At 37.7% G+C, this 27999-nt stretch overlaps 1 protein-coding gene across 3 annotated transcripts in view; it reads left to right on the top strand.

Annotated features, from left to right (window-relative positions):
• The first annotated feature begins 11766 nt into the window (after nucleotides 1–11766).
• The window catches only part of LOC122805489 (phosphomethylethanolamine N-methyltransferase-like), a 465550-nt gene continuing 449317 nt past the window's right edge, over nucleotides 11767–27999 (top strand). Inside the window, exon 1 of one of the 3 annotated variants that reach the window (XM_044075678.1) lies at nucleotides 11767–11845. Coding sequence is in view for 1 of the 3 variants with exons in the window: in XM_044075676.1 (XP_043931611.1) it covers nucleotides 12197–12206 (10 nt within the window). In the remaining 2 variants the exon portion in view is untranslated. The other 2 variants (XM_044075676.1, XM_044075677.1) reach the window with 2 other exon arrangements.

Here is a 27999-nt window from a genome sequence, read left to right as displayed (position 1 = left end):
GTCATTTGATGTTAGAGCAGAATTCGGGTCAGGATGACCTTTGTAAGTTGACAGAGTAAACTTTTACACACCAGTCAGCTGAAACCAAATGTTTAGCTTTTATTTCTCTTCATATTAAAATAAAGAAAGGCTGCCAAAACAGAAATATGTCATGCTTGTATAGCTTCACACCTAAAATGAGTGTTTTTCCTCATCTTACTAACTCCATCTCTCTCATAAACCCTTATCAACTAGGTCCCCTAACTTACAGTCATAACAGATCCCATTAAACTTCTATCCAATCTGAAAACAAACAACTCATCACTAAAATCCTCCTCCTTTCCTCTAGCAACTTCTATCCAAGCTGAAAATAAACAACAAATCCTCCCTCCTTTTAACAACTGCCACTACTAAAAGAACTGCTTCTTAAGTTCAAACCCTGCTCCACCTCTGCTGGGACCACAGTACCTTAAAATGGCTGCTGAGACCATAGTCTACACAGTAAGTATACTAACCAACAGTTTTATTCTTAAAGCTTATGTTCCCTCCCTATGGAAAAAGTGCTATACCATCCTCCTCCATAAAGTTGGTAATTCAACTAATGTAATTAATGGCAATATTGTCCCCTCTTTCTCTCCAAACTCCTAGAAAATTGAATCCACAAACAAATTCTTCACTACCTCCTTCAGAATCAACTCTTAATCTCTATTCAATAAAGCTTCCATCCTTCTCATAGCACAACCTCTGCCTTACAGTTTTTCATGAACTCTTTAAATAAAGCTAGATATTCAAACAAATCGGTCCCTTCACTATTCCTCAATTTGTCTAAGGCTTTCAATATGTTTCCTCACTCCAAACTCTTGCAACAACTGTCCAAAATTGACTTATCACTTCCCACACTCAACTGGTTTCACAGCTGTCTATCTAATATGTATTAGTTTGTAAAATGGCAAGGCTCTAGCTCTCTCTCTCCCCATATTGGCCCAATGCTATGGGTGTTCTGCAAGGCTCTGTTCTTGGTCCCCTGTTCTTTAACATCTTCACCAACAATCTTTCCACAACTTCTTTTCAGGCCTATTTCATTTAATATGACCAGATGGCTTGGTGGTTAAGGTCTTTGCCTCCCATGCACAAGGTACAAAGTTCAATGCTGACCTCCAACCAATGCCTGTTTGAAGTTTGCATATTCTTTCTGTGTCTCCATGGGGTTTCGCCCATGTCCAGAAAACATGCTGATCGTTTCCATCTCAAACTCACCAATGAATGTAGCTGTGGGCAGCAGCACAGACTCTACATGGTGCCCTATAGGGGGAAGAGTTGAACAGACCAACCGCTTTGGGCATCTACTGTGGTGCGCAGTATCCTCAAGATAGGAGAACATGGATCACAGACTGCATGCCGTGACAGGGCTAGCCACTCGACGGTGTAAAATATGGCTCTAGGTGATTTGGTCATGTTGACTAATGTCACTAAAAATGGACATGGGTAGTTACCGGTGATAAGTGGGTTGAGGACCCGGCCTACTCTCACCCACTACTCTCACCCATGCCAGGGACCCTTGCTAACAGTGGGAGGGGTATATGTGCCCAGTGTGTGCCCGCCATAAAGCCCAGCAGCCCTGGGCCAATAAGCCACTGGCTGGCCAGTGTCTAGTTGCCCAGCCTGGGTTACCTGGGATAGCTCTGTTGAGCGAAAGCTGGATGTAAAACCAACCAACCTGCCAAACATGAACTGAGAATTGCTACGCTTAATGTAGGTTCACTGACAGGATGCAGCTTGGAAGTGGATGGCATGATGATATGGAGGAGGCTGGACATCCTATGTATCCAAGAGATGAGATGGAAGGGCAGTGCAACAAAGCCACTTGACTTGGGATCCAGATTCTACTACTCAGGTAGGGGACAGGCTAGAAATGGTGTAGGAATTGTGGAGAGAGAGAGGCTTCAGATATCATCAGAATTAATTACAGACTCATGGCAATCCGACTCTAGTGTAATGATAGAGCAGTATTCATAATCTCAGTATATGCTCCACAGCAGGGTTGTGATAGTGAGGAAAACAATATATTCAGACAGCAGTTGCAGGACCTACTAGATAAAGCAGGACAGCATGAACTGGTGTTGATAATAGGTGACTTGAATGCACATATCGGGACAGACAGAACAGGATATGAGTACTGCCTAGGTCCACATGGGTGGGGTAACAGGAATAAAGAAGGAGAAGCCATTCTAAACTTCTCTCTGGCAAATGGCTTGATAGTAGCTAACACATGGTTCAGAAAGAGAGACAGTCACAAGATCACATACAAGAGTAGCCAACATGCAATTCGGGTAGACTTCCTCCTAGTAAGAAAAAAGGACTGGGGTAGAATCCAGGATTGCAAAGTCATCCCCAGTGAAACAAGTCGGCCCACAGCACAAACTATTAGTTGCCACAATCAGCTGCAAGCAGTTGTCAGAGAAGGCTCTAACGTCAACAGAGACCAGGCTGAAGACCTGAAAGTTGACTGAAGAGAAACTACAGCAGTTCAAGGAATTACTCAGGGCTCTAGAACCTCAAGAAGAGGAGGAAATAGGTGGAGTTGAAGAGGAGTAGCAGCACCTACAAACAGCATGTGTTAGGACTACAGAAAAGATATGTGGCCGAGCCAGGTATGGAAATAAGGTACATAAGGAAAGCTGGTGGTAGAATGCAGAAGTCCAGGAAGTCATTGAAAGAAAGAAGGAGTGCAGGAAGAAATAGGAGATAGAAAAGACTGACCAGGCTAGGAAGGACTACTGGTTGGCTAACAAAGAAGCTAAGAAAGAAGTTGCAATAGCAAAGAGTAGGGTATCAGAGGCACTCTACCAACTTCTGGAATGTGACTCAGTAAGGGGCACAAAGAAACTATATCAGGTTGCAAGGCAAAGACAGAAAGATAAAGAAGATAGTCAAACACCCTTCATAAGGGATGCCAGCAACAATCTGCTTACCAGTTCACAGGACATCAAAGGCGAAGGAGTATTTCCAGGAGCTTCTGAATGAAGAAAACCCCACAGAAGCTGTACTGCCCCAGAAACAGCCTACAATTAGAGAAGAAGAAGAGCCCACCTTAGAAGAAGTAAGAATAGCACTAAGGAAGGTGAAGTCAGGGAAAGCAGCAGGCTCAGATGAAGTGACAGCAGATATGATAAAGATGCTGGGAGAGATAGGGGAGAAATGGCTCCTGAGGGAACTAATAGCAGTGTGGAGAGAAAGGCGTATCCCAGATAACTGGAGAATAAGCATACTTTGCCAGTGTACAAGAACAAAGGGGACATCCACAACTGTGGGCACTACAGAGAGATCAAACTCCTACCACACTGCATGAAAGCTCTGGAGGGAGTGATTGATAAATGGATACGCAGAGTAGTAGAATGTAAGATGGGAGATGAACAGTTCGGATTCAGATCAGGATGCAGCACAACTGACCCGATGTTTGTATTGAGACAGATACTTGAGAAGAAGCTAGAAATGAGAACAGAGTCCAACTGGGCATTCCTAGACTTGGAGAAAGCATATGACAAGGTCCCATGAAAGCTAATCTGGGCAGTACTGCTGTGGTTTGAAGTCCCGAAAACATGGGTAGAATTAGTGCAGACTATGTACAAGGACCCAGTGACTCAAGTACAAACAGTGTTTGGCCTCACAGAGGGGTTCCCAGTGGGAGTGGGTATACATCAGGGTTCAGCTCTGAGCCCACTGCTGTTCATACTGGTGATGGACTAAATTAGCAAACAGGTTGGAGAGGACAGATCAATAAAGCTGCTGTATGCAGACGATGTAGCAGTACAGGCAGACTCTGAGCTAGAACTTCAGCAAAGGATAGGAGAATGGAATGCAAATCTGAAGGCACATGGGATAAAACTAAGCACAGATAAGATGGTGGTAATGGCAGCAAATTGGGGAAATCAGAAGAAGCTGAGAATAGAGATATAAGGGAAGATAGTGGAACAGGTATACAGCTTCAAGTATCTGGGAGGGGTGGTTGAGGTGAAGGGTAGTCTCAATGAAGAGGTCAACGCTAGAATCAGAGGGGCTGCAGCCAACTGGCATAGAGTATCAGGTGTAGTCTATGACAGAATAATGCCAAAGAAGCTGAAAAGCAAGGTGTACAAGACAGTGGTGCAACCAGTACTACTGTATGGTACAGAAACCTGAGCAGTAAAGGCAGAATAGTTGAAGAAGCTAGAGGTGATGGAAATGAAGTGCCTGAGAAAGGTGGTAGGATGCACACTGGGGGACAGACGAAGAAATGAGGACATAAGAGCAGAAGCCAAAGTAGCTCCAATTGCAGAAAAGATCAAAGAGAACAGATTACGGTGGTTTGGGCACATGTGTAGAAAAGCAGAAGACAATCTGGTGAGGAAGATTTGGGACAGGCAGGAAGAAGGTAAGAGGAAGCAAGGACATCTAGCAAAGAGGTGGACTGATTGTGTGAAAGAAGATCTGTGACAATCAGGCATGAGTGTTGTAGAAGGCAGGAGTGTGGCACTGAATCAAGAGAGTTGGCAACAGTTAACATGATACCCCGACCCCATGTAGAAAAAATGGGAAAAAAAGGGCTGATGATGATGATTTAATATGCAGATATCTCTTCACTTATATGCTTCTCCAGTAAGCTGTTACATCCTCACCTAACTACACAAGTAGCCTTTACTTCCACAGATACAGGACTAATGCCTAACTTCTACTCAATCTTAAGAAAACTAAGCTTACCTGTTCACCCCAAAAACTCATACTCAAGGTACAACCAAACTTAAAATATAATAACTGAATGATACTGAAACAGAAGTAGTCTTCTATACAACATTGTCAGGAATGACAATAGACAGCAATCTCAAATTTGACCTTCATTTTCAATAGAATATAAAAATTCACCAAAAGCTAGGAATGCTCTATAGACACAACACTTTTTAAATAACTCCACTAAAGCCGCCCTTGGAACCACATACCTCCTACCCTCACCCCTATACTGAGCGCCACTCCTCATCAACATACAATCCTTTCTAAAAGCTAAACTTGAAGTATTCAGTAATAAAGTTGCAAAAGTTGCAACTAATTCAAACCATTATACCCACCACTGCATGCCACTCAAAACACTAAATTGGTTGAACTTCCCCATTACCCAAGTTACTTACAGCTAATTACTACCCATACCATTATTTATAAACTATCAGCTTGCCCTGCCATTAGTACTAATCACCACAGCTACCATCCTTACAGATCTCTCCAACTGGACAGCAAACAACTCCACACTGTTCACAAACCAAACAAATCCCCCCGGACCCAGCCTCTACTCATTCTCTGTAGATACATGTTGGAATTCCATACCTCTATCCATTAGATCTGACATAAACCATCACTTCTTCAAACTCACTCTAAAAGAACTTATATCTTAGTCTTTGCACTGCTAGTGTTCTTCTCCTGAGTGAACTCTCACCAGCTCTAAACTACACCTTTCACTATTCATGTCTACTTTGTCTCCACTCTAACTTGTTCTCTAGTCCATATACTGAAGAATTATGTCTTACTTCTAGTTGTTCAAATTTAAATGTTTCATATTTAATCTTTTCTGCAGTGTATCATCTCAGCTCCTATCTTATTACAAAATTGTTGTGCAATACTTGCTTATTTCTAAAGTTTTTTTTTTGTTTGCATTTCTGTTTAGTTCTCATTGGTTTGTCAAATTTACTTTTGACTTGTACTTTACAATTCATTAAAATTGCATTTTCTTGCCTAGTGTTTTTGTTGTATCTAGAGCTTTTCTTCCCAGGCCTCCACTAAAAATGGGTACTGATGGCCTAGTCAGACATTCCCAGTAAACAAATGTCAATAAATAAATTAATAAAATGGAATGTTTCATTATTTGTATATATTGATGCTCAAAATATGACATCTTAAGAAAAATTAAAGATGCAGATCCTTTGTCTTCTTTGAAGGTAGAAGCCCAGTTTAATTGTGTATTTAGACAATTATGCCAATAACATTCTCTGAAAATTTCATGAATGAATGTTAAACCACATTAGAGATAAAACTTTTAAATCAAAGAGAAAAAATAGTCCAAAATGTATAGTATTCTGGGACTGGACCTTCTGAAAATGCTCAGTAGCAAAGGGGTTAAATGTGCCCTCATTGGATGTTTTTGCGTTTATCACTATGATGGCATGTTTTTGTACATTCTCCATTACCTTCGTCTGCATTAATATTGTAATTCACAAACAGAATATCACAGCTGGACTTAATAAAATGGATTTCCTGTCTGTTGTTTGTATTAATTAATTCATCTTGGAGATTGGAACCATTTTATTAACTGCAGCTGTGTTTGAAATGTTGCTGTGTATGTCATGATTGCTAGAAGCAACACTATGCAACCATGGGCTGGGAAACAGATTTTACTTAGTGGATCATAATGTGACAGTTTGTTTTACATTTTGAGACTGTGAGAAGCAACGTACACTATGCCTTGTGCATTTTAGTGTTGGCATCACCAGTCTGCATTAATATCAAGACTGACATTAATGCAGATGGAGAAGTGAGAAACATATTTTACCATTTACAGATGTGACATTTTACCTTGCATGCTATGATAAAAGAAAGCAACATAATACAGATGTAGTACTTGCAGCAATCATTTTACATACTGCTGCTGTGACATTTTGTTGATTATTTTATGATCATGAAGTAGAAAAATAAAGGAATTTAAAGTGACAGTAGATATGTGGTAATTAATACTGTGGTAGTGATTACAAAGCAGACAGAAAATTGCTATGGTGGAACACAGAGATGTTGATTTTGCTGTCATGGTCTTGGAAACATGCTGTCTTCTTAATATTAATCATTAATGCATGATAATTACATTGCACATCCCATTCATACTAATGACACTACAGGGACACGCACAACTATGCATTCATTAATATTCATGGAAAATAATTTTGAAGTCGCTGTCAATGGCAGGAAATCTGTTTGTAGCTTTATTCATTTGCATAGTCCACTTTGGAGAAGCTATGAGTGAGGCAACATTCTGTGCATGGGCATGCATACAAGCCAACACAAAAACTGCTTCCAATGTCTTGAAATTTGGCACACAGATTTAGAATAAGTCATTTATAACTGCAAATTCTTGCAGTTTCTTTTACAGCATGCTCAACGTTAAAAGGGTTACTGCAGCATTTGGAGAAACAGTAAAGGTGTGGTTCCTGTCTGCTGTGTCCTAATCAGATGCCAGCTACATGTATGGCTTTTAAATTCTGTCATTTGGAAAGTTGCTGTGATGTCTGTGATAGGTCTGGGTGGCTGAAGAGTGGTGGCCAGCATTATGTTCTGACTACTTGTGCAACATACATTTTGCTTGTATAAAGTGGAATATAATAGAAAAGATGGACTTTGATGAAACAAAAGGAAAACCTTTGGAACATTGTAGGAGAGACGGTCTTAGAGGACTATGAAAGGCAAATCTACTCAAGGTGCCTTGGGCAGCAGGTTTCTGAATAAATGTTAGTAAAGTGAATGATGCTAATCCTGTCTAAACTGGAGAAGGAAGTTTCTGCAGGATCTCCTGTAGATCATAAAGAGTGGTAGCAAGTGAGCTTTTGGCATTTTTAGAGTTGAATAGCTGCCAGATCATACCAAAGAAAATGCAAATGTTATTTAATACTAATTTAAAATAGTGCTTTAAAGTGGTTTGGACAGATTGTTTTATTAACATTCTAATCTTGTAAACAATATTAGTCCTGTAATAGTTACTTTCTGAATCTTGATTTGCCTCCATGTTATTTGCTTAAAAGTAAAACACACACACAGACAAAATGTTCCTCGATAGTTCTGAGTTTCGCTGCTTATTTGTCAGTGCGTAGGTAACTTCAGCACTGACATTGTTTACCATTTCTTGGTACTTGGTCAAAGACTTGCTGTCTCTTTTAAGTAATCTAAAATCCATTTTCTGTGCTAGTGTGCAGATCTGTGGATTACCTCACTTTCTTATGGCATCGTTGTTGCTGCACTTTCTTCACATTGCTTCATTTCATCCCATACATTCCCATACTATTTTCTGAATGACTTATACAGGATACATTAACCTATTCAAATTGGCTTTGTTTACTGACAGTGTTTTGTGCAGTTCATGCAACTCTATGAGTATTTAGTTCACCACTGTGGTAATATTTTCCCTATATCTAGATGAGTCTACATTGACTGTAACTTTAGCTTGACAAAATAAACCATTTCAAAAAGCTATAATCAGATAAAAAGACATTTATGCATGCAGGCAAGAGCTCCTGCACCCACCATGTGGGGAGACTTGCCTGCCACACATTTCTTATTTATGTATACTAACTCCAGGATTGCACAACTTCCAAGAAGACTGACAGTCTCAAAAATGTTGAATTACTGCTGGAGTACTAATACAAATGCACTGACAACTTTTCTCACGTGAGCATAATGACTGCATTGCAGCTCTAAGATGTATACCTGATAAGCTTAAACCCTGTCCAGTATGCACCTGACCAAGGGTAGGGAAGATGAGATTACAATCTCATGGTGCCACGTTTAATGGATTTTGCAAGGTAACTGACTGATGTTGCTGACATTATGCATTGCAATACATTTTACACAGTAATAGATTCAACTTTTTATGCTTTATTCATATACGCTCTCAGGTTTTAAACATCTGACCTTTTGACTTTAGCCTTTCTGTGGTTAGTCCTTTGCCATTAAGGATTAAGCAGTGCTCTCTTTGAACCATTGTGCATTGAATTAACACCAATTAGATACCTCTGATGTTATTATGTCCTCTGTATATTACCTGTACTTTCTATACGTATGTTTTATTGGTACATTTTATTGATTGCCTTAACTGGATGTCTGTTGCTCCCATTGTCTTATGGCCCAAGTCATAACTTAAAAATGATCAGTTTGAACTAATCTATCAATAAGCAAATCAAAACATGGCGTGAACGACAACTAGTAAATTAAAAACAAAGAAAACCAGTCACAGGCTAGGACTTCTTCCCTTATTAAAGGATAAAATAATATTAGAACCAACTGATTAAGCGCTTTTGTCCTACTCAACTAGGACTTCATCAGAATCTGCCCACAAAGTCAGCCAAAGCTACTTTTATACATAAAAAGCTTAACTAATTAATTAAACTCAATCCACTTAAAGAAACACACACAATATTAGAACTACTCCATTACATATAAAACAAAATCTCTTGACTTGCATGTGCCCATTTCTCATAACACCAAACATAATGAAAAAAATTACAATACATACTAAATGCAAAAACTAATAAATATAACAATCAAAAACGGATCACCCATTACTGTATTAATGCTCTAATGTTTAAAATAGGTTGTAGAGAGAGAACTTCATTTAACCCTGGGAACTTTGAAGCATGCAGCCTAAGATGCCATTTCATTTCTTTCTCTCCTAATTTATACTTGATGGTAGGATTACATCTCACTTGATCTAATATGCCAAATGTATAATTATTATAAGCAGGACAACTAGTGGTATGCTTGTATAGAGCGTTATTACTATTCTCTTTGTTATCTGATACCGATCCTCATAAATTCATTTAATCAGTTGGTTTTAATATTATTTTATCCTTTAATAAAGGGAAAATTCCTAGTCTGTGACTGGTTTTCTTTGTTTTTACTTTACTACTCTATCAATAATATTAACAAATACAGTGTAAGTAAGCAAATAAAATAAATCTAGATCAAGACAGAGTCCGAATGAGAATAAAAGAAACGTTTGCTGATGGGGAATGTCTCACTATACATTTGTTGTCAAACGGGAGCCCTACATCCCCTTAACTCAGTGCCCTTATACACTGCAACTCTAAATTGCGGGTGCAATTTAGATGTGGCATCTGAGCCTTGATTAAGTCACTTTTCCATCATGATTAGCAGTCACCTTTATTACTCTTCTTAATGTTATGTCACCCTAGAACACCTCTAGTTTTACATCTCTAAGCTTCCTAGTGTATTTTGCTGGAGTACCTGGTGGAAAATTAAAAGATAAAAATGTGTAAGTCTTACTAAATATGTTCTGCATGGAAGTATATGCTGGAGAGTGGGACCATTTCTAAGGAATACCAAATAATCTGAATATAAAATAATTATTTTACTTTGGTGAAAGGAAGTTAATAAACTGTGAACACTATGCCTCCAAGGACCTAGCCTTCTGGAACTCCTACTGGTAGTACATTTCTGTAGAGGTTTCCTTGTGAATTTTGACTGTAAAAGGTAGGCATTACATTACGAATTGTAACTTGTATAAAGGGTCTGTTATTTAGATAATGTGTTATCTTGTCACACGCTGTCATAAGGATAAGAGCAGTTGGTTTATGATAAATAAGACATGTAAAGTATCAGACACCCTTTTCAGGTTAGCAAAAACTGTACCTGTTTACCTTTGTCTGTTGGGGATGGTTTTAGAGAAGGATTTATTACTGATATCACTGGTCTGGTTATGTACGGGAAGTAGAGTTTTAGAAAATACAGATGAATGTTATCTGTTTGCATAGATCTACATCAAGAAAATGCAACTGTAAGGTTGTGAAGGACTTGCTGGACAAACTAGTAAAGTGGACTGACTCATAAGTACGTTTTGTAGTAGCTGATGATTATGATCACATTATTCTGAGAAAGTTACTATACCGTTTCACTTAGTTACAAGATTACTTTCATATGTAAACAGGCGCACTCAGTACAGAGATAGAAATATGTTTCCATGTACTTTCTACACATGTTCTGTTTTTTTTTTCTGTATGTGTGTCGTCATATGCCCCACCAGCTAGCTATAGAGCCCGTACTACGTCTCAGGCAAGAAAATGGTTCTGCAGATCAAGTTGAGCTAAGGCGTTGACCGTAGTATCCGCAGGTGTCTTCATCTAGGGCCCTCATGGCCTGTCCTCCAATAAATCAAAAAAGATGGAGCGTGTGGCATCCCTCGGAAGTACTACATCTGTGTCTGCAAATCGCACCTACTGCTGCTCTCTACTGTTCAGCACCATCGCATACCAAGAGCTAGTGCACTTCAAAAGTATACCAAGTTAACTGGAGCCAGCGTATTCTCTACCAAGCTGTCAAAGTATATGCTAATATTGCAGTTGAGAATCTAACCGGATAACGTTCTCTTAAGTTAAACTATATATTTCCCTATACCACGTGGACTATTCTCGTTCTCCACATGTGGAATCAGCTTAAAAATGTGACAAGCTGCATCACGTCCCCATCTTTCTTTATAATTCCAAAATAAATTTTAACATATTAGTGATCGAGGATACAAATCACGTTATCAAAGTTTGCCTGTTCAACACATTCACACGTTTCATTTTCTAAGGACTGTAGTAGGAAGTGTCATCACATTTGGATCCCCGTGGCAAATTCATCCAGGTGTGACATCATTTTTTTTAAAGACTCAGTATTCCCGACGCTGCCAATTATATACCAGCATTACCTACAACTACCATACTGAAAATTCAGTGAATACTCATACTCTCTTTTACGTAACTACCTTAGATGCTTACTCTGCTCTAATAACAAACTTCACAGTTTACAATGTTTATCACTGGAATTTTCCACGCAGTCGGCTGAGTCAGAAGACCTTTAAACACGTGGTATGCCCGTCAGACTGTACCAAAGTTTTCAATTTTATATGCGGCAATTAAGTGCCGCTCACCCAAATTGTGACACAACCAATCCCAGGCACGGTGGCATACACCTATCGGATCATGATCGTTAAAGCCCAATCACCACTTGGTACTCGGACCAATGAAAAGAGAAGTCTGCTCGCACGGGGCACGGTGAAAGATTGTCCCCTGGCATTCTCCGCCCCGTGAGTGGGATTTACTATTTGCGACTCGTTTAAAGGGTGTGGGTGGTAGGACTCGGTGATTATTTGGCATTCTAAAAAATTACATTTAATTAAAATCTTAATGAGGCCGAGGGGACGGCTACACAATAAATACAGTCGTAGCTTCAGCAGGGCAAGGGTTGCAATCCATGCTATAAAATTTTGAGGTTAAATTGTATATCTTTTGCCTTCCTGTAGGATAGATTTATATTTTTCACATTGAAAGAGAAAGAAAATTGATGTAGTTTCTGTGAAATAGTTTTTGTAAATATAGTTTTTACAATTTTTTAAAATTATTTCGGGGGAGCCGAGTAAGGAGTCGATCCCGCTACGATGGACGATGGTAGGTTGCTGCTTTCTTTGCTGGAATTAAGTTTGTGACGTTGTTTACTTTATTCTGGCTTGTAGAAGTAGTAACTTGTGTGAGTGTTTGAACCTTTTCAGCACACAGTATAATTGTGTTTTTAAATACTTTTACAGTAATGTTCTAGCACAGTTTAATGTATCACCTAATTATGTTACCTTCTGTATTTCTAATTACAAGATACCTACCTGTGCTGTGCTAGGTGTTTGCTTTATATTTGACATGCGGCAACCTGACTTAAATGACGTTAAAAGCGCTATCGTGTCACCTGAAGGGTAGCGGCATCGCCTTGTTAGATGTGGGGGTGGTTTCCGTGCACGAGCTTGGACTGTAATATACAATGTCATTCTGGAATTGCGTCAGATGTGTGGCCGTTAGTAATTTTGGCATTTGGAGCAATGTGCTAGCTAAAAGTAGAGAAGTAATAGTAGTACTCGTCAAGGGTTTATTGGTATTCTTTTATTTGTGACACGTTCATAATCGTAGTCATCCCGTATTTATTGATGAGAATTTCATTTTGCAGGTAAATACATAGTTGCTGCTCGAGTGGGTTGTCAGTGGTTTTAATTGTGCTGGCCACAATGTCTGCCAGTAGACAGCACTGGTGGAGCTTGCTAATTATTGGGGTGGGAGTGGGGTGTCTGTTTTCTGTATATGCGGAGCATGGACTTGGGCTACTGGCTGAACACTCCCTTTGTACCTACGGTGTTACTGCAGGTTTGAGAAGACTATAAGTGATATTGGTCCTTTCAGGTTAGAAGAGACTGTAGTAGTTTGTGCTTTCTTCGGAGGTTTGAGGATACTACACATGCATACATGTATCAGCCAGGTTGTGGTGATCCAGTGGTAGTAACCATTCTTAAGAGACCTACTAAAGGTACTTGAATATCCCTAGTAACTTTATACTGCCTTTTGCATCACTGAATATTCACTGACGTATAACTTTCGAAACATTTGTCATTGCCACATTCAGGCTTGCTTAGCATCAGTAGTATTATATTGCTGTGTCATGACAGAGAGTGTCATATTAGGCATTTATATTTCCATGGTTTACTTAATATTGTTGTCATTAATTTGAAAAATGTAAAAAAGTAATATAAAAAACTAACAGTGTTATTTAAGTATATAATGAAGCCATGATTGTAGAGGAAGGACTGAAAAGCAGGTAGGGACTAAGACCCATGTTTTGTTCTGATATGTGTAACCACATTTGTAGTGCATTAGATTTGGTGTGTTTATTTATGACTTGGGTAGGTGGGGCTGGTCTTTTGACTCCTTCAGCCATGGTCCAACTTCAGTGCACAACTGTTAAGTGTCATTGTCATCATTGTCAGGTACAGACTACATGGAGTATGGAATTTGCAATTCAGCCTTGTATTTCTGATTAACAGTAAGGGTGTAACAATCTAAGTGTTCCATATACACGTATTTCAGGGAGTACATATTTTAGGCTAACTTTTCTCCATATCAGTAGGAGGATGCAGATTTCATTGGTTACATTATAGTAACATAGTATTCATAGTCTTGTATACTAAAATAAATGTTTTACTTTTAATAAGAAAGTAAACAAGTTGTTGCAAAACCATAGTATTTACAGGATTACAGAACATATTGTTTGTTTACAGTATGATGCTTCTTGAAATAGTGCAGAATTCACATGTAGTAAGATCATTTGCTGTAATAATTATTTGTAATTTAACATAAATTATACAATAAAGGGTCATTGCTATTCAGAAACATGCATGCCGATTGGACAGCCAAATCTGCTTCCCATTGTAAATCAAGCCTATACAGTGGAAAATTCAGTCCATTGAAGTATTGTTGAGCATCCAGACTTTCCATTGACATATGCTCGGTAACCTTTTATAACATAATTTTATGAAGGATGGACAAAATGTGAGGAAAAAATAGGAACGTATTGCAAAACTGTGACCAGTTCAAAGCTATTCTTAGAGTATTAATATGATAACCAACTGCCTAGATATGTGCAGAAAGTCCTTGATTTTCCTTCTATCTGTGCCATGCCCATGTAAAATTTTAGTCACTGACAATTTCTGTAAGTCAAGAATGTCAGGCATGAGAGTTTCAGATTTCTTGAACAAAAGATCCAGAACATAACCTGGCAAAATTTAACAAAACAGACAAAAAAAGTGCTATGGAGATGCTTGCTTGTTCATACTGCACTGATGTACTAAGCTCACAGACGTACTTGCCATGAAGACAGAAGAATACGAAATTGTCCTTATGTAATCACATTATTTAAGAAGATAAGAAATTTCTTTCTTAAATAATGTCATTGTACAGTAGTAATAATCCAGTCCAGTGTGTGAGTATCACAGGATCTGCACAGAGTTGGCTTTGTTTGCTCATTTGGCCCAGTAGCATAGCTAGGGTGGGGCAAAGGGGGCCACCACATGGGCACACTCATATCCCGATTGACCTTCACTGCATATTGGCTGTTAAATGCCAGAAATGCATTTCTGGTCAAAATTGAGTTTTGTAGCGCACCTTATATTGAGTTTTGTAGCGCACCTTATATGGAACTGCAGCAAGTGGAGATACCGTGTGGTGCAGTGTGACAGCCAGTTGCATAAGTCAAGGGCTCCAAACTAAATTCACACTGTCAAGAAGGTTATGGTGGTTAATGACTAAGTGTGAAGATGTACAGTGAAGTCTCTGGCTAGTGTATGAGCAATGTGGGAGTCTGCTTATGGTTATATGATGGTGATCCATCCAACACTTATATTTGTTGCATTATGTGTTATGTAAGAAGATGTATCATAGTTGTATTTGTTGAATTGTATTTTATATAAGATGTGTTTGTTCCATTGTATTGTACGTAAGATGTATCACATACATATTTGTTGCATTATATTTTATGTAAGATGTATCACATATGTTTGTTGCATTATATTTTATGTAAGAAAATGTGTTTGTTGCATTATATTTTATGTAAATTGTATGTAAGAAGCTGTATCAGAGATTTATTTGTTGCATTTATTTTATGTAAGAAGATGTGTTTGTTGTATCTTCTTGTTGCATTATATTTTATGTAAGAAGATGTGTTTGTTGTATCTTCTTGTTGCATTATATTTTATGTAAGAAGATGTGTTTGTTGCATTATATTTTATGCAAGATGTATCACAGATGTATTTGTTGCATTATATTTTATGTAAGATGTTTGTTGCATTATATTTTATGTAAGAAGATGTATCACAGATATATTTGTTGCATTTATTTTATATAAGAAGATGTCTTTGTTGTGTTACATTTTATGTAAGAAGATGTATCACAGATGTATTTGTTGTGTTGTATTTTATGTAAGATGTGTTGTTGCATTATATTTTAAGTAAGATGTATTTGTTGTATTTTATGTAAGAAGCTGTATTTGTATTATATTTTATGTAAGATGTATTTGTTGCATTATATTTTATGTAAGGTATTTATTGCATTATATTTTGTGAGATGTATTTGTTGCATTATATTTTATGTAAGAAGATCACATATGTATTTGTTGCATTATATGTTATGTAAGATGTGTTTATTGCATTATGTTTTATGTAAGATGTATTTGTTGCATTATAGTTTATGCAAGAAAATGTATTTATTGCATTATATTTTTTCTAAATTGTATTTGTTGCATTATATTTTATGTAAGAAGATGTATCACAGATGTATTTGTTATATTATATTTTATGTAGGAATATGTATTTATTGCATTATATTTTATGTAATAATATGTACCACAGTTGTATTTGTTTCATTATATTTTATGTTGTTGCATTATATTTTATGTAACATGTATTTGTTGCAGTATATGTTATGTAAGACGATTTGTTTGTTGCATTATATTTTATGTAACATGTGTTTGTGTCATGTTTTGTGTAAGATGTATTTGTTGTGTTACATGTTATGTAAGATGTATCACATATGTATTTGTTGCATTATGTTTTATGTGAGATGTATTTGTTGCATTATATTTTATGTGAGATGTATTTGTTGCATTATATTTTATGTAACGTGTTTGTGTCATGTTTTGTGTAAGATGTATTTGTTGTGTTACATGTTATATAAGATGTATCACATATGTATTTGTTGCATTATATTTTATGTGAGATGTATTTGTTGCATTATATTTGTTGCATTATATTTTATGTGAGATGTATTTGTTGCATTATGTTTTATGTGAGATGTATTTGTATTATATTTTATGTAAGATGTATTTGTTGCATTATGTTTTATGTGAGATGTATTTGTTGCATTATATTTTATGTGAGATGTATTTGTTGCATTATGTTTTATGTGATATGTATTTGTTGCATTATGTTTTATGTGAGATGTATTTGTTGCATTATATTTTATGTAAGATGTATTTGTTGCATTATATTTTATGTAACATATGTTTGTGTCATGTTTTGTGTAAGATGTATTTTATCACATATGTATTTGTTGCATTATATTTTATGTGAGATGTATTTGTTGCATTATGTTTTATGTGAGATGTATTTGTTGCATTATGTTTTATGTGAGATGTATTTGTTGCATTATGTTTTATGTGAGATGTATTTGTTGCATTATATTTTATGTGAGATGTATTTGTTGCATTATATTTTATGTAACGTGTTTGTGTCATGTTTTGTGTAAGATGTATTTGTTGTGTTACATGTTATGTAAGAAGATGTATCCCATATGTATTTGTTGCATTATATTTTATGTGAGATGTATTTGCTGCATTATATTTTATGTGAGATGTATTTGCTGCATTATATTTTATGTGAGATGTATTTGCTGCATTATATTTTATGTGAGATGTATTTGTTGCATTATATTTTATGTGAGATGTATTTGTTGCATTATCACAGATGTATGAGGTTACATGAAAATTAAGTCACTGTGCCATGGCTGCACTTGTTAAAATCTGTTTCCATTACTTTCATCTACATTAATATTGTAGTTGACAAACAGAATGTCACAATTACACTTAGCAAAATCCATTTCCTGTCTTTTGTTTGTGTTAATTAATTCATTTTGGAGATTGGAAGCATTTTGTTAACTGCAGCTATGTTTAACATTTTACAGTGTATACCATGATTGCTAGAAGCAACACAGTGGAGCTGTGAGTTGGGAAACATGTACTTAGTGGATCATAATCTGACATTTTGCTCTACATTATGAGACTGTGAGAAGCAATGTACATTATGCCTTGCGCATTTTAGTGTTGGCATCACCAGTCTGCATTAATATCAGGATTGACATTAATGCAGATGGGGAAGTGGGAAACACATTTTACCATCTACAGATGTGACATTTTGCTTTGTATGCTATGATAACAGAAAGCAACATAATACAGATGAAGTGTTTGCAAAAGTTGCTTTATATACTGCAGCTGTGGCATTTTGCTGATTACTTTATGATCATGAAGTAGTAAAATAAAGCAATTTAAAGTGACAGTAGATATGCGGTAATTAACATTGTGGTAGTGATTACAAAGTAGGCAGAAAATTGCTATGGTGGAACACAGTGATGTTGACTTTGCTGTCATGTGCTTGGAAACATGCCTTCTTATTAGTATTTATTTATATTTATTTTATTTTATTTATTTCAATTTGATGACCGGGGAAGTCCACTGGGCCATGAAGAGCTCATTTTCATTGGAGTCCCGGGGAGAAAAGCTCCATTTAACAATAATAAATAACTATAACAGTAATAAACTGGCATATTAAGCAATAGTATGCAACATGTGATGATAGTACAGTTAACTAAAGGAAGAGATAAAATTTATGTATAGAGTAGCAGTAGTATGTGCTGAGAGTACAATTGACAGACAAGAAAAGATAACATTTGTATACAGAGTAGCTGCAGTGGCAATGAATATTCATTCTGTACAGACTAGGTCTTAGTAAAACATTTACATAAATGTGATTTTTTTTTCCATTTACAAAAATAACAAAGGATGCAGAATTGCAGAAAGAGCATTACTAATGTATATCAGGTAGAGGAAGTACTGTTTGGTGATGGTGTAATTAAGTACACAAGAAGATATGCTTTGGGATGCAGATTGGCTGTGGTGACAGTAAGCAGTTATCCATGTCAGAAATGCAAGATAATTACATTGCACATCCCATTCATATTAATAACACTACAGGCGCACACAACTATGTATTCATTAATATGCATGGCAAAATAATGTTGAAGTTACTGTTAATGACAGAAGATATATGTAGTTTTATTCATTTGCATAGTGCACTTTGGAGAAGCTCTGAGTGACGCAACATTGTGTGCATGGACATGCACACAAGCCAACACAAAAACTGCTTCCAGTGTCTTGAAATTTGGCACACAGATTCAGAATAAGTCGTTTACAACTGTAAATTCTTGCAGTTTCTTTTACAGCATGATCAAAGTTGAAGGGCTACTGCAGCGTTTGCAGAAACGGTAAAGGTGTGGTTGCTGTCTTCTGTGTCCTAATCAGATGCCAGCTACATGTGTGACTTTTAAATTCTGTCATTTAGGAATTTGTGTGATGCCTATGATAAATATGGGTGGGTGAAGAGTGGTGGCCAACATTATGTTCTGACTACTTGTGCCCCTTCCTCATGTTTGTGCAACACACATTTTGGTTGTATAAAGTGGAATATAATAGGAAAGATGGGCTTTGATGAAACAAAAAGAAAATCTTTGGAACATTGTAGGAGAGATGGTCTTGGAGGACTCTGAAAGACAAATCTACTCAAAGTGCCTTGGGCAGTAGGTTTCTGAATACATGTTAGTAAAGTGAATCATGCTAATCCTGTTAAACTGCAGAAGGAAGTTTCTGCAGGACGTCCTGTAGATCATAAAGAGTGGTAGTAAGTGAGCTTTTGGCATTCTTAGAGTTGAATAGCTGCTAGATCATACCAAAGAAAATGCAAATGTTATTTAATACTAATTTAAAATATTGCTTTAAAGTGGTTTGGACAGATTATTTTATTAACATTCTAACCTTGTAAACAAGATTAGTCCTGTAATAGTTACTTTCTGTATCTTGATTTGTCTCCATGTTATTTGCTTAAGAAGTAAACACACACACAGACACAACCCCCCCCCACACACACACACACATACATGCATACATACATTTTTGATTTCAAGAGCTAATGTTGATTACTACCGTTGACTATTTCAACTGCCAGCCAACAGAAAATCCAGTTGCAAGTTGTTACAATTTAATGTTTAATTTTCCTGAGTGGAGTTAAAGCAGTTAAAACCCTTGTTACTATGTACTGTTTTTATTAATTTATTACTGTAATTAAATAAATTTGCTGAAAGTACCTTGATTGTAATCAGTGGTCTTTTGACTACTGGACTTGTATGGCTGTAGTGTTTTTACTAGTTTATCAGAATCTTGTGAGAATTCACAATCAAACTCGTGTAATTACCTTTTTGTAAAATGAGCAGTGCTCAAATACCCTGTGCTCATTTTTTATCAACAGCCACTATAACATATTTTGTATTTACAGTATTTAATTTGAAAACAAGGAATGCTTTTAAAGGATTTTGGTTGTCTCAGAAGTACACAATCTTCATCATAATGATGGGCGGCACAATGCCAGGGCTGTTCTATGGGCTAGGCTTGCAAAGCCCCCAGGGGCATTAGCCTGGTACATGCCTATGAACCCGTAAATCTAGATGTTCTATACAGCAACATTTTTACTCAATAATTTATTTTATTTTAATGTTTTTCATTGTATTTTGGTTTCTTAATACCTGCTCATCACATGTCTTTCCTTAGAAGAAGGAATTTTTGTTTTGAATGTAGTCACTAGTACAGTCTGCACAGATGATTGTGTTGTTGTACTTTGTGGTGTTGCTAAGTATTTTTTTCATCATTAGCTGTATACATGGCATACTTTAATAATTCTGAACAATTCTTAAAGCTTTTCCTAAAGTATGCATGTTGTTGTTGTTGTGTCTTTCGGCTTTTCCCGGTTAGGGGTCGCCACAGCGGAACTCCAGTCCGCTAATGATTGGCAGTAGATTTTTACGTGCCGAGTTGCCAGCTCTGACGCACAACCTTCAATGAAGGTACGCCCATTCACGCATGTCTCCACACAGAAGACGCTCTAGCTGAGAATCGAACAGGACAATGTCTTACTGTGAGGCGGCAACGCTACCACAGCACCACCACCACAGTATGCATAAAACTCTTTAAAAAATTGGCTTGAGGCCATAGTAGTATCACTTTACTTTGTCTAAATCACAACTATTTGTCAATGTTTACGTTTTGCCTCATAAAGAGAAGTCCAGTTTGTAATCTTAAAGACTTTGTGCTGTGAGATATTGGGAAGACTAGTTTGTCTTCTTAGTACTTGCTTCAGTTATCAGTGGCCACTGATGAATATTTACCACTGGACAGAGAATCACAGAAATCTGCATGGAGTTCCTAAGATTGTGCCAGTATTTCGCTAGGTGTGAATGTTTTGTTATGCACAACTTCTTTCTGTATACAGTTCCAGTGTACGGAGATCGTATTTTTCTCTGTATTACTTTTATTGCCTTTTTCATTTAATTGGTGTGTCTCCTGTATAAAGTGCATCTGGCACTTCATCTTTGGTTTTATACCTCAAATTTGCATGACATAATTCATTGCTTTATTTAAGACAGGATCATTACTTGTTTCAGCTTATATTTAATGAAAAGACGTTTTGGAGCAGTAGTCGGTGCATAAATTAATGTACTTCACTGAAGTATTTTTGTATAGTATTTGTCACTTGGTCTTAACAAACTCGGTATGGACATAAACTCATCTATATTTATTTTTAGTTTTTCTAAAAATAAATTTGGCATCAAACAAAATTTTAATTTTGTAATGTTTTGTCCCGTGTTTCTGTCCATGTCCGTGTTATATCTTTTCTGTTAAAATTTCTTAATGGATTAGTGATGGTAGAAATTTTCAGGATAAATCCCTTACTGTAATCTGCCATGTCCTGCAATGTTTAAATGTCATAGGTATATGTTTGTAAGTAGTTACTAAGCATGTGATTCAGGAGACCATTGAGTAGCCTATCCCAATTTCCCAGTTGCCCAGAAGCACTGTCAGGCTACGTGACTTGCTCATGGTCACACAGCAGACAAAAGGAGACTGTGGGAATCAATCCCCCTACCACAGGAAACAGGTTGTTAGCTTATAGTCTAGTGCAGAGGTCAAGCCCCCTACCACAGGAAACGGGTTGTTAGCTTATAGTCTAGTGCAGAGGAATGATTGCCAAACTGTCCTTAGGATCCTAGGGTAGTGGTGTATTTTTAAATTGTCTTTTCCCTCTTTGGAGAGAGGGAGAATACTTTATTAGGAAACATGAGCCTGTATGTTATGTCTTGTCATTTATTATCTGTCAAGAGTGCAGTAACTAGGTTGTACATTCTTAAATTTCTGTGGTAAAAATAGCATACAGCTGCTGTCTAATCTTAGTATGACTGTAGGCAGACTTCACTGAATAACTGATTTAATTTACTGCATGGTATGAAAAACACTACATTAGTTTCATGACTAATGTACAGCTCTTTTTCTACACAGCTCCATTTCCATGGGGTGACCACTGATTAACAGAAGTTAATATACATGACCTTTAGACAGCCATAATTCACAAGACATTTTAGTTGATGGCATGTTGCAGTCCTATTTGCCTGACTTTGTGACTTGGCTGAAGGCTTCATGTACTAAATGAAAGGGCTGCAGGGAGTCTGCCCAGTGAGTTTCTGTGATTGTCAACAAGGTACTCAACAAGACAGTGCAGGTTACGTTGACATAAATGAATGAAGGTGGACCTTCACAGGCAGAAGCAGATTAACCATCAAATCTGTCAGAGGGTGCCTTTATTGTGACTGCTGACCCTGGAGAGAGTTTCACATCTTTCTGGTCCTTTTTTCCAATATCCGTTTTTCACATATATGCCATAAATTATTTTCAGGATTTATCTTTGGTGTTTGCCTTGCCTTTGTTGGCTGTGATCTGTTCTGCACATTAATTAGTCTGGGATCATGTATGTATCTTGCTTTAACCAACCCAGATGTCTTGATTCTGTTGCCTACAGGCAATGTTTTATTGAAGCGTTTTTGGTGTTGCCTTATGTCAGATTTACACAGGGTTCTTGACATAGTATGTTGTCAGAGTAGGCCTACAACTGACTTAATTACATGTTATTTGTACAACTGTGCAGTGTGTGATATTATCCATTGCTCAGTTATTTGACTCGACAGGCTCAAAGATTACTGCATCACTAAAATGGTCAAAAATGAGATAATCTGTTTGCAAGTAATCATCATCCTCAACCCCCTTTTTCTCATTTTCTACATGGGGTCGGGGTGTCATGTTAACTGTCGTCATCTCTCTCGATTCAGTGCCACACTCCTGCCTTCTTTGACACTCATGCCTGATTGTTGCAGATCTTCTCTTACACAGTCCATCCACCTCTTTGCTGGATGTCCTTGTTTCCTCTTGCCTTCTTCCTTTCTGTCTCAAATCCTTTCCATCAGATTGTTTTCTGCTTTTCTACACTTGTACATGAACCACTGTAATCTGTTCTCTTTGATCTTTTTTGCATTTAGAGCTACTTTGGCACTGTTTTTTACACCTTACCTTTCAGCTGCTTCTTCGGCATTCTTCCAACATACACAACATCTGACACTCTATATCAGTTAGCTACAGCCCCCCTGATTCTAGTTTTGACCTCTTCATTCAGACTTCCCTTCTCCTCAACCACCCCTTCCAAATACTTGAAGCTGTTAACTTGTTACAGTATCTTTCCTTCTATCTCAGTTCTCAGCTTCTTCTAATTTCCTTAATTTGCTGCCATTACCACTGTCTTATCTGTACTCTCTTTTATTCCATGTGCCTTTTAGTTTTGCATTCCATTCCTCTGTTCTTTGCTGAAGTTCATGCTCAAAATCTGCTTGTAATTCCACATTGTTTGCATACAGCAGCTTTATAGCTTTGTTCTTCCGATCTGTTTGCTAATGTAATCCATCATGAACAGCAGTGGGCTCAAATATGAACTCTGATGCACACCCACTCCCACTGGGAACCCCTCTGTAAGACCAAACACTGTCCATACTTGAGTCACTAGTATGCTTATTCTCCAGCCATCTGGGCTGTACCTTTATCTCCATACTGTTATGAATACCCCATGAGCCATTTGTCCTGTATCTCACCCAGAATCTTTATCATCTCTGCTGTGACCTCATCTGAGCCTGCTGCTTTCCTTGACTTAATTTTTCTTAGTGCTGTTCTTACTTTTTCTGTGGTGGGCTCATCTTCTTCTCTCAATGTAGGTTGCGTCTGGGGCAGTACAGCTTCTGTGGGGTTTTCTTCATTCAGAAGCTGCTGAAATTACTCCTTCCATCTACCTTTGATGTCCTGTGGTCTGGTAAGCAGGTTGTTGTTTGCATCCCTTATAAGTAGTGTCTGACTATCTTCTTTATCTTTCTGTCTTTGCTTCGCAACCCGATATAGTTAATTTGTGCCACCTGCTCAGTCACTTTCCAGAAGCTGGTAGAGTGCCTCTGACGCCTTTTTCTTTGCTATTGCAACTCCTTTCTTAGCTTCTTTTGTTAGTCATCCAGTATTCCTTCCTGTCCTGGTCCGTCTTTTCTTTTTCCTGTACTCCATCTTTCTTTTAGTAACTTCCTGGACTTTTGCATTTCACCACCAGCTTTCCTTGTATAATTTATTTCCATACCTGGTTCGACCACATATCTGCTTAGTAGTCCTCGCACATGCTGTTTTGAGGTGCTGCGATTCTTCTTCAGCACCGCTGTTTCCTCCTCTTCTTGGGCTGCTAGAGGCCTGAGTAATTCCTTGAGCTGTTATACTTTCCATTCAGTCAACTTCCAGGTCTTCAGCCTGGTCTCTGTTGACCTTAGAGGCTTCTTTGACCACTGTTTGCAGCTGATTTTGGTAACCAGTGGTTTATCCTGTGGGCCGACTGTTTCACTGGGGATGATTTTGCAATCATTGATTGTACCTGTGTTCTTTCATTAGTAGGAGGAAGTCTACTTGAGTTGCATGTTGACCACTCCTATATGTGACCTTGTGATAGTTTCTCTTTCTGAATCATTTGTTGGCTACTATCAAGCCATTTGCAGACAGAAGCTGAGAATGGCCTCTTTTTTATTCCTTTTGCCCCTCCCATGTGGGTTTGGCAGTCTTCATATCCTGTTCTATATATACCAGTATGTGTATTCAGGTCACCCATTACCAATACCAATTCTGTTGTCCTGCTTTATTTGGAAGGTTCTGCAACTGCTGTCTGAATATAACCTTCTCTTCCGTATCACAACCCTGCTGTTGGGCATAGGCTAACATTATGAATACTGTCCTGTCATGAGACTGGAGTCTAATTGCAGTGAGTTGGTCACATCATCATCAGGGTTCTCTTGGATTTATTGAGTATTCAGTGCTCAGACTTTTTTTGGACTTTTCCTCTTATCACCAGAAAAAAAAACATGCCTGTTTGACATTAGTCAGCAGAACCGAATCACCTAGAGCAATATTTTACACAGTTGAGTGGCTAGCCCTGCCACGGCATGCAATCTGTGGTCAGTGTTCCCTTATCTTGAGGAAACTGCACACCATAGTAGATGTCCAAAGTGGTTGGCCTGTACAGGTCTTCCTTCTCTAGGGCACTGCGTAGAGTCTGTCTGCTGCCCAAAGCTCCATTCATTAGTGAGTTTGAGATGGAAACACTCAGTATGTTTTTCGGAGGTGGGAGGAAGCCCACAGAGACACAGGGAGAACATGCAAACTCCAAGCAGGTTTTGGCCGGAGGACATGATCAAACCTTGTATCTTGTGCATGGGAGGTGAAGACCTTAACCATTATGCGTAATGATATTAACTTATACAAATAAATTATATATCTGTGTGTGTGTGTGTGTGTGTGTGTGTGTGTGTGTGTGTGTGTGTGTGTGTGTGTGTATATATATATATATATATATATATATATATATTTATATAACTATGTATTTATATAACTATCTCTCTCTCTCTCTATATATATATATATATATATATATATATATATATGTATATAATATATAAAATCAAGAGCTTTGGCCGGGTTGAGGTATGCAGTGTGTACTGTTTTGCATTCATCCATTGCTTTGGTGATCTTTTGAAACAAAAAAAAAAAAAAAACACCAGGATGAGTAAGCATGACCTGTCCTTAATGAATCCAAACTGAGATCGGTCTAGTGTTTGTAGATTCCCTATGTCCTGTTTAATTCCATGATGTCTTTCCCTGGCTTTGCATATAAGGCTGGTCAATCTTATGGGTCTGTAATTGCCTGGGTCTGTGGAAGGTACTCCCTTATGCAGGGAAATGAATGCAGTTGTTCTCCATTCACTAGGTGCAAAATCTGTATGGAGGCTGATACTGAACATTGTTGTTAGGGATGTGGCTAAATCGTGCTTCACGCTGTTTAAGATGCATCCAGAGATATTATCAGGACCTATCGATGCAGTAGTTTTAGCATTTGATAGTACTTTCAGGACTTTGTCTTGTGTGATAGCTGGAGAGTGAGACAGTTTCCTGTATATTTTGAGAGACAGACAGAGGGAAGGGGGGGGGGGGGATAAAGTTAGAGCTAAATTCATCAGCCAGTAGGTTAGCTGTATCTTCAGCCTCAGTATAGGTAAAATTGTTCGAAGACAGCTCAACGCATTGCCGTGCTGTTCTTTTGAGATTACGAACAAAACTAAAAATGCTTTATGATTGTCTTTGCCTTGGGTAGTTATTTTAGCGTAAGACTTGGCTTTCGTGGATTTTTGCTAAGATTCTCAATTGTTTATTTTGGAGACAAAGGCTTGGAATTCATCTTCTTCCTTTTAGTCAAAATTATTTTCATTTTATTACAGAGCTTGTTGATATTACGATTTCACCATGCGGGTTTGTTTCTGGGGTTTGCCCTGCACTTATTCGTAGGGGATACAGCTGCATTTATGCAGATGTTTGTATGGTGATGTAGTGTGGTGGTATACATTTGTGCATATTCAGTGGAGTTAATTGGGTTTAGTGGGGATGTGTTGCTTGCTAATGTGTCACTTAAGAGTAGGTAGTTTGTTTTAAAGAATTTTCTGAATGGTACCTTGGGTGTTGGGGATCTCTGATTTACATTTTATTTTGAAGGAGACTGCTTTATGGTCTGACCTAACAAGTGACGAAGGCATGCAAGGTGTGGTGTAAGATGTTTCCATATTAGTAAGGACAAGATCCAAGATGTCATTCGTCCTTGTGGGTAGTCTGGCTAATTGTTCCAGGACATTGGTATTGAGAAAGTCCAGGAATCTCTGTGCTTGTATTGGTGGTGTAGCTGAATAGTTTAGATCACCTAGGAAAGTGGTATTGGGTTTAATACCGAGTGATTCTAGTTCATGTGGACAGGTGTTGTGCAATCTTTTATCATAGAGGGAGTTCTGTAGCTAGCATATGTATGGTACGGAACCTTTCTAATGATTATTTGGCCACAAGGAAGCTCTAGTGCATCTTGCTGCTTTATAGGCCTTGGTGAATGTCTTCCGATTGTGAACTAATACACCTCCAACTTTTTTTCCACTCCTGCACAGTTATGAAGAAGGCACAGCCGGAGTACACTCTGTTATTTTAAAGCATGTATCGGTCACTACACAGACGTCAGTATCTTCCAGTGTGAGAAGGCTTTGTAATGAGTGAAGCTTCTTCTTCAGGCTTCTAGCATTGATCAGTAACACTTTCATATTTCACTGTTAACTTAGTATCTGAAGTAGTTAACTTCATTTTATCTGTAACCTGTCGTATACGGACCCGTATCGAATCCGAGCCGGCAAATTTTTCTAGCATCTGCTCCAAGCTCCGAGCTCCTCCCCTTACCCATAATGCCCTACCATCTCCTATCATCCCCCAGATCTCGTTTGCCGCGCCAGTAGTGTGCATCGTGGTCTCCTTTGCTGTGAGCTCAGGGATGGTAAGTAGATATTTTTTGCTGATATCTAGGTATGCTTGACTAGGATTTCCCTTCCTCCCCTTCTGTAGTATCTCATTTGGTCGTTGGTGTTAAAAAAAAAGTTTTTTTTTTTTTTATAGAGTAGTAGTTAGGCCTGCCCTTCCCCTACCTGTGTGTGTGTGGTTTTTGGAAAGGTAGTGCTTGTACTTTGGAGTGCAGGACTATGGCTGACCAGCCAAAGCCTGTTTTCAAAAAATGTACAGAGTGGGGGGGGCGTGGCCAAGGATGAACACAGGATAGCAGCAGATTTCTTCAGCTCCACCAATTTCATTACATTGACAGGAATTAATTACTTAAAAAATTAATTTTTGAAGTAATTTTCTTTCTAAATATGTTTGTTTTATATAGTTCTTGAACTATATCTAAAAAAGAAAGGAAATCTTAATAATATTACTGTCAGAAATTACTTTGGAAATTTTCCTGTCAGTTTATCAGTCTGAAATGAGTTCCAGTAAGACAAATTCTCAAGACTCCAGCATCAAGAAAGAACTTCAGTCTCTGATAATTATAGTCCAGCAACTTACTGCTAAGATGGATAAAATGGATACTAAAATAGACACTTTCATAGAAAAAGCTACAAAACAAATAGACTTGTTACATATGGACCTGCAACAACAGAAGATCCAGATGACAGGCATAGAAGAAGCTGTGAATGACATGGAAAATAGAATACAAGAAGAGGAAATCAACATTGAGTTTCTGCTGAAACAAAATACACATTTACAAAAAAAGCTGGATGACCTGGAAAATAGATCTAG

This window comes from Protopterus annectens, chromosome 6.part1 (genome assembly GCF_019279795.1).
Source record: "Protopterus annectens isolate FY-2018-M chromosome 6.part1, PAN1.0, whole genome shotgun sequence".
NCBI lineage: Eukaryota > Metazoa > Chordata > Ceratodontiformes > Protopteridae > Protopterus > Protopterus annectens.
This window is presented reverse-complemented; position numbering and strand designations above follow the sequence as displayed.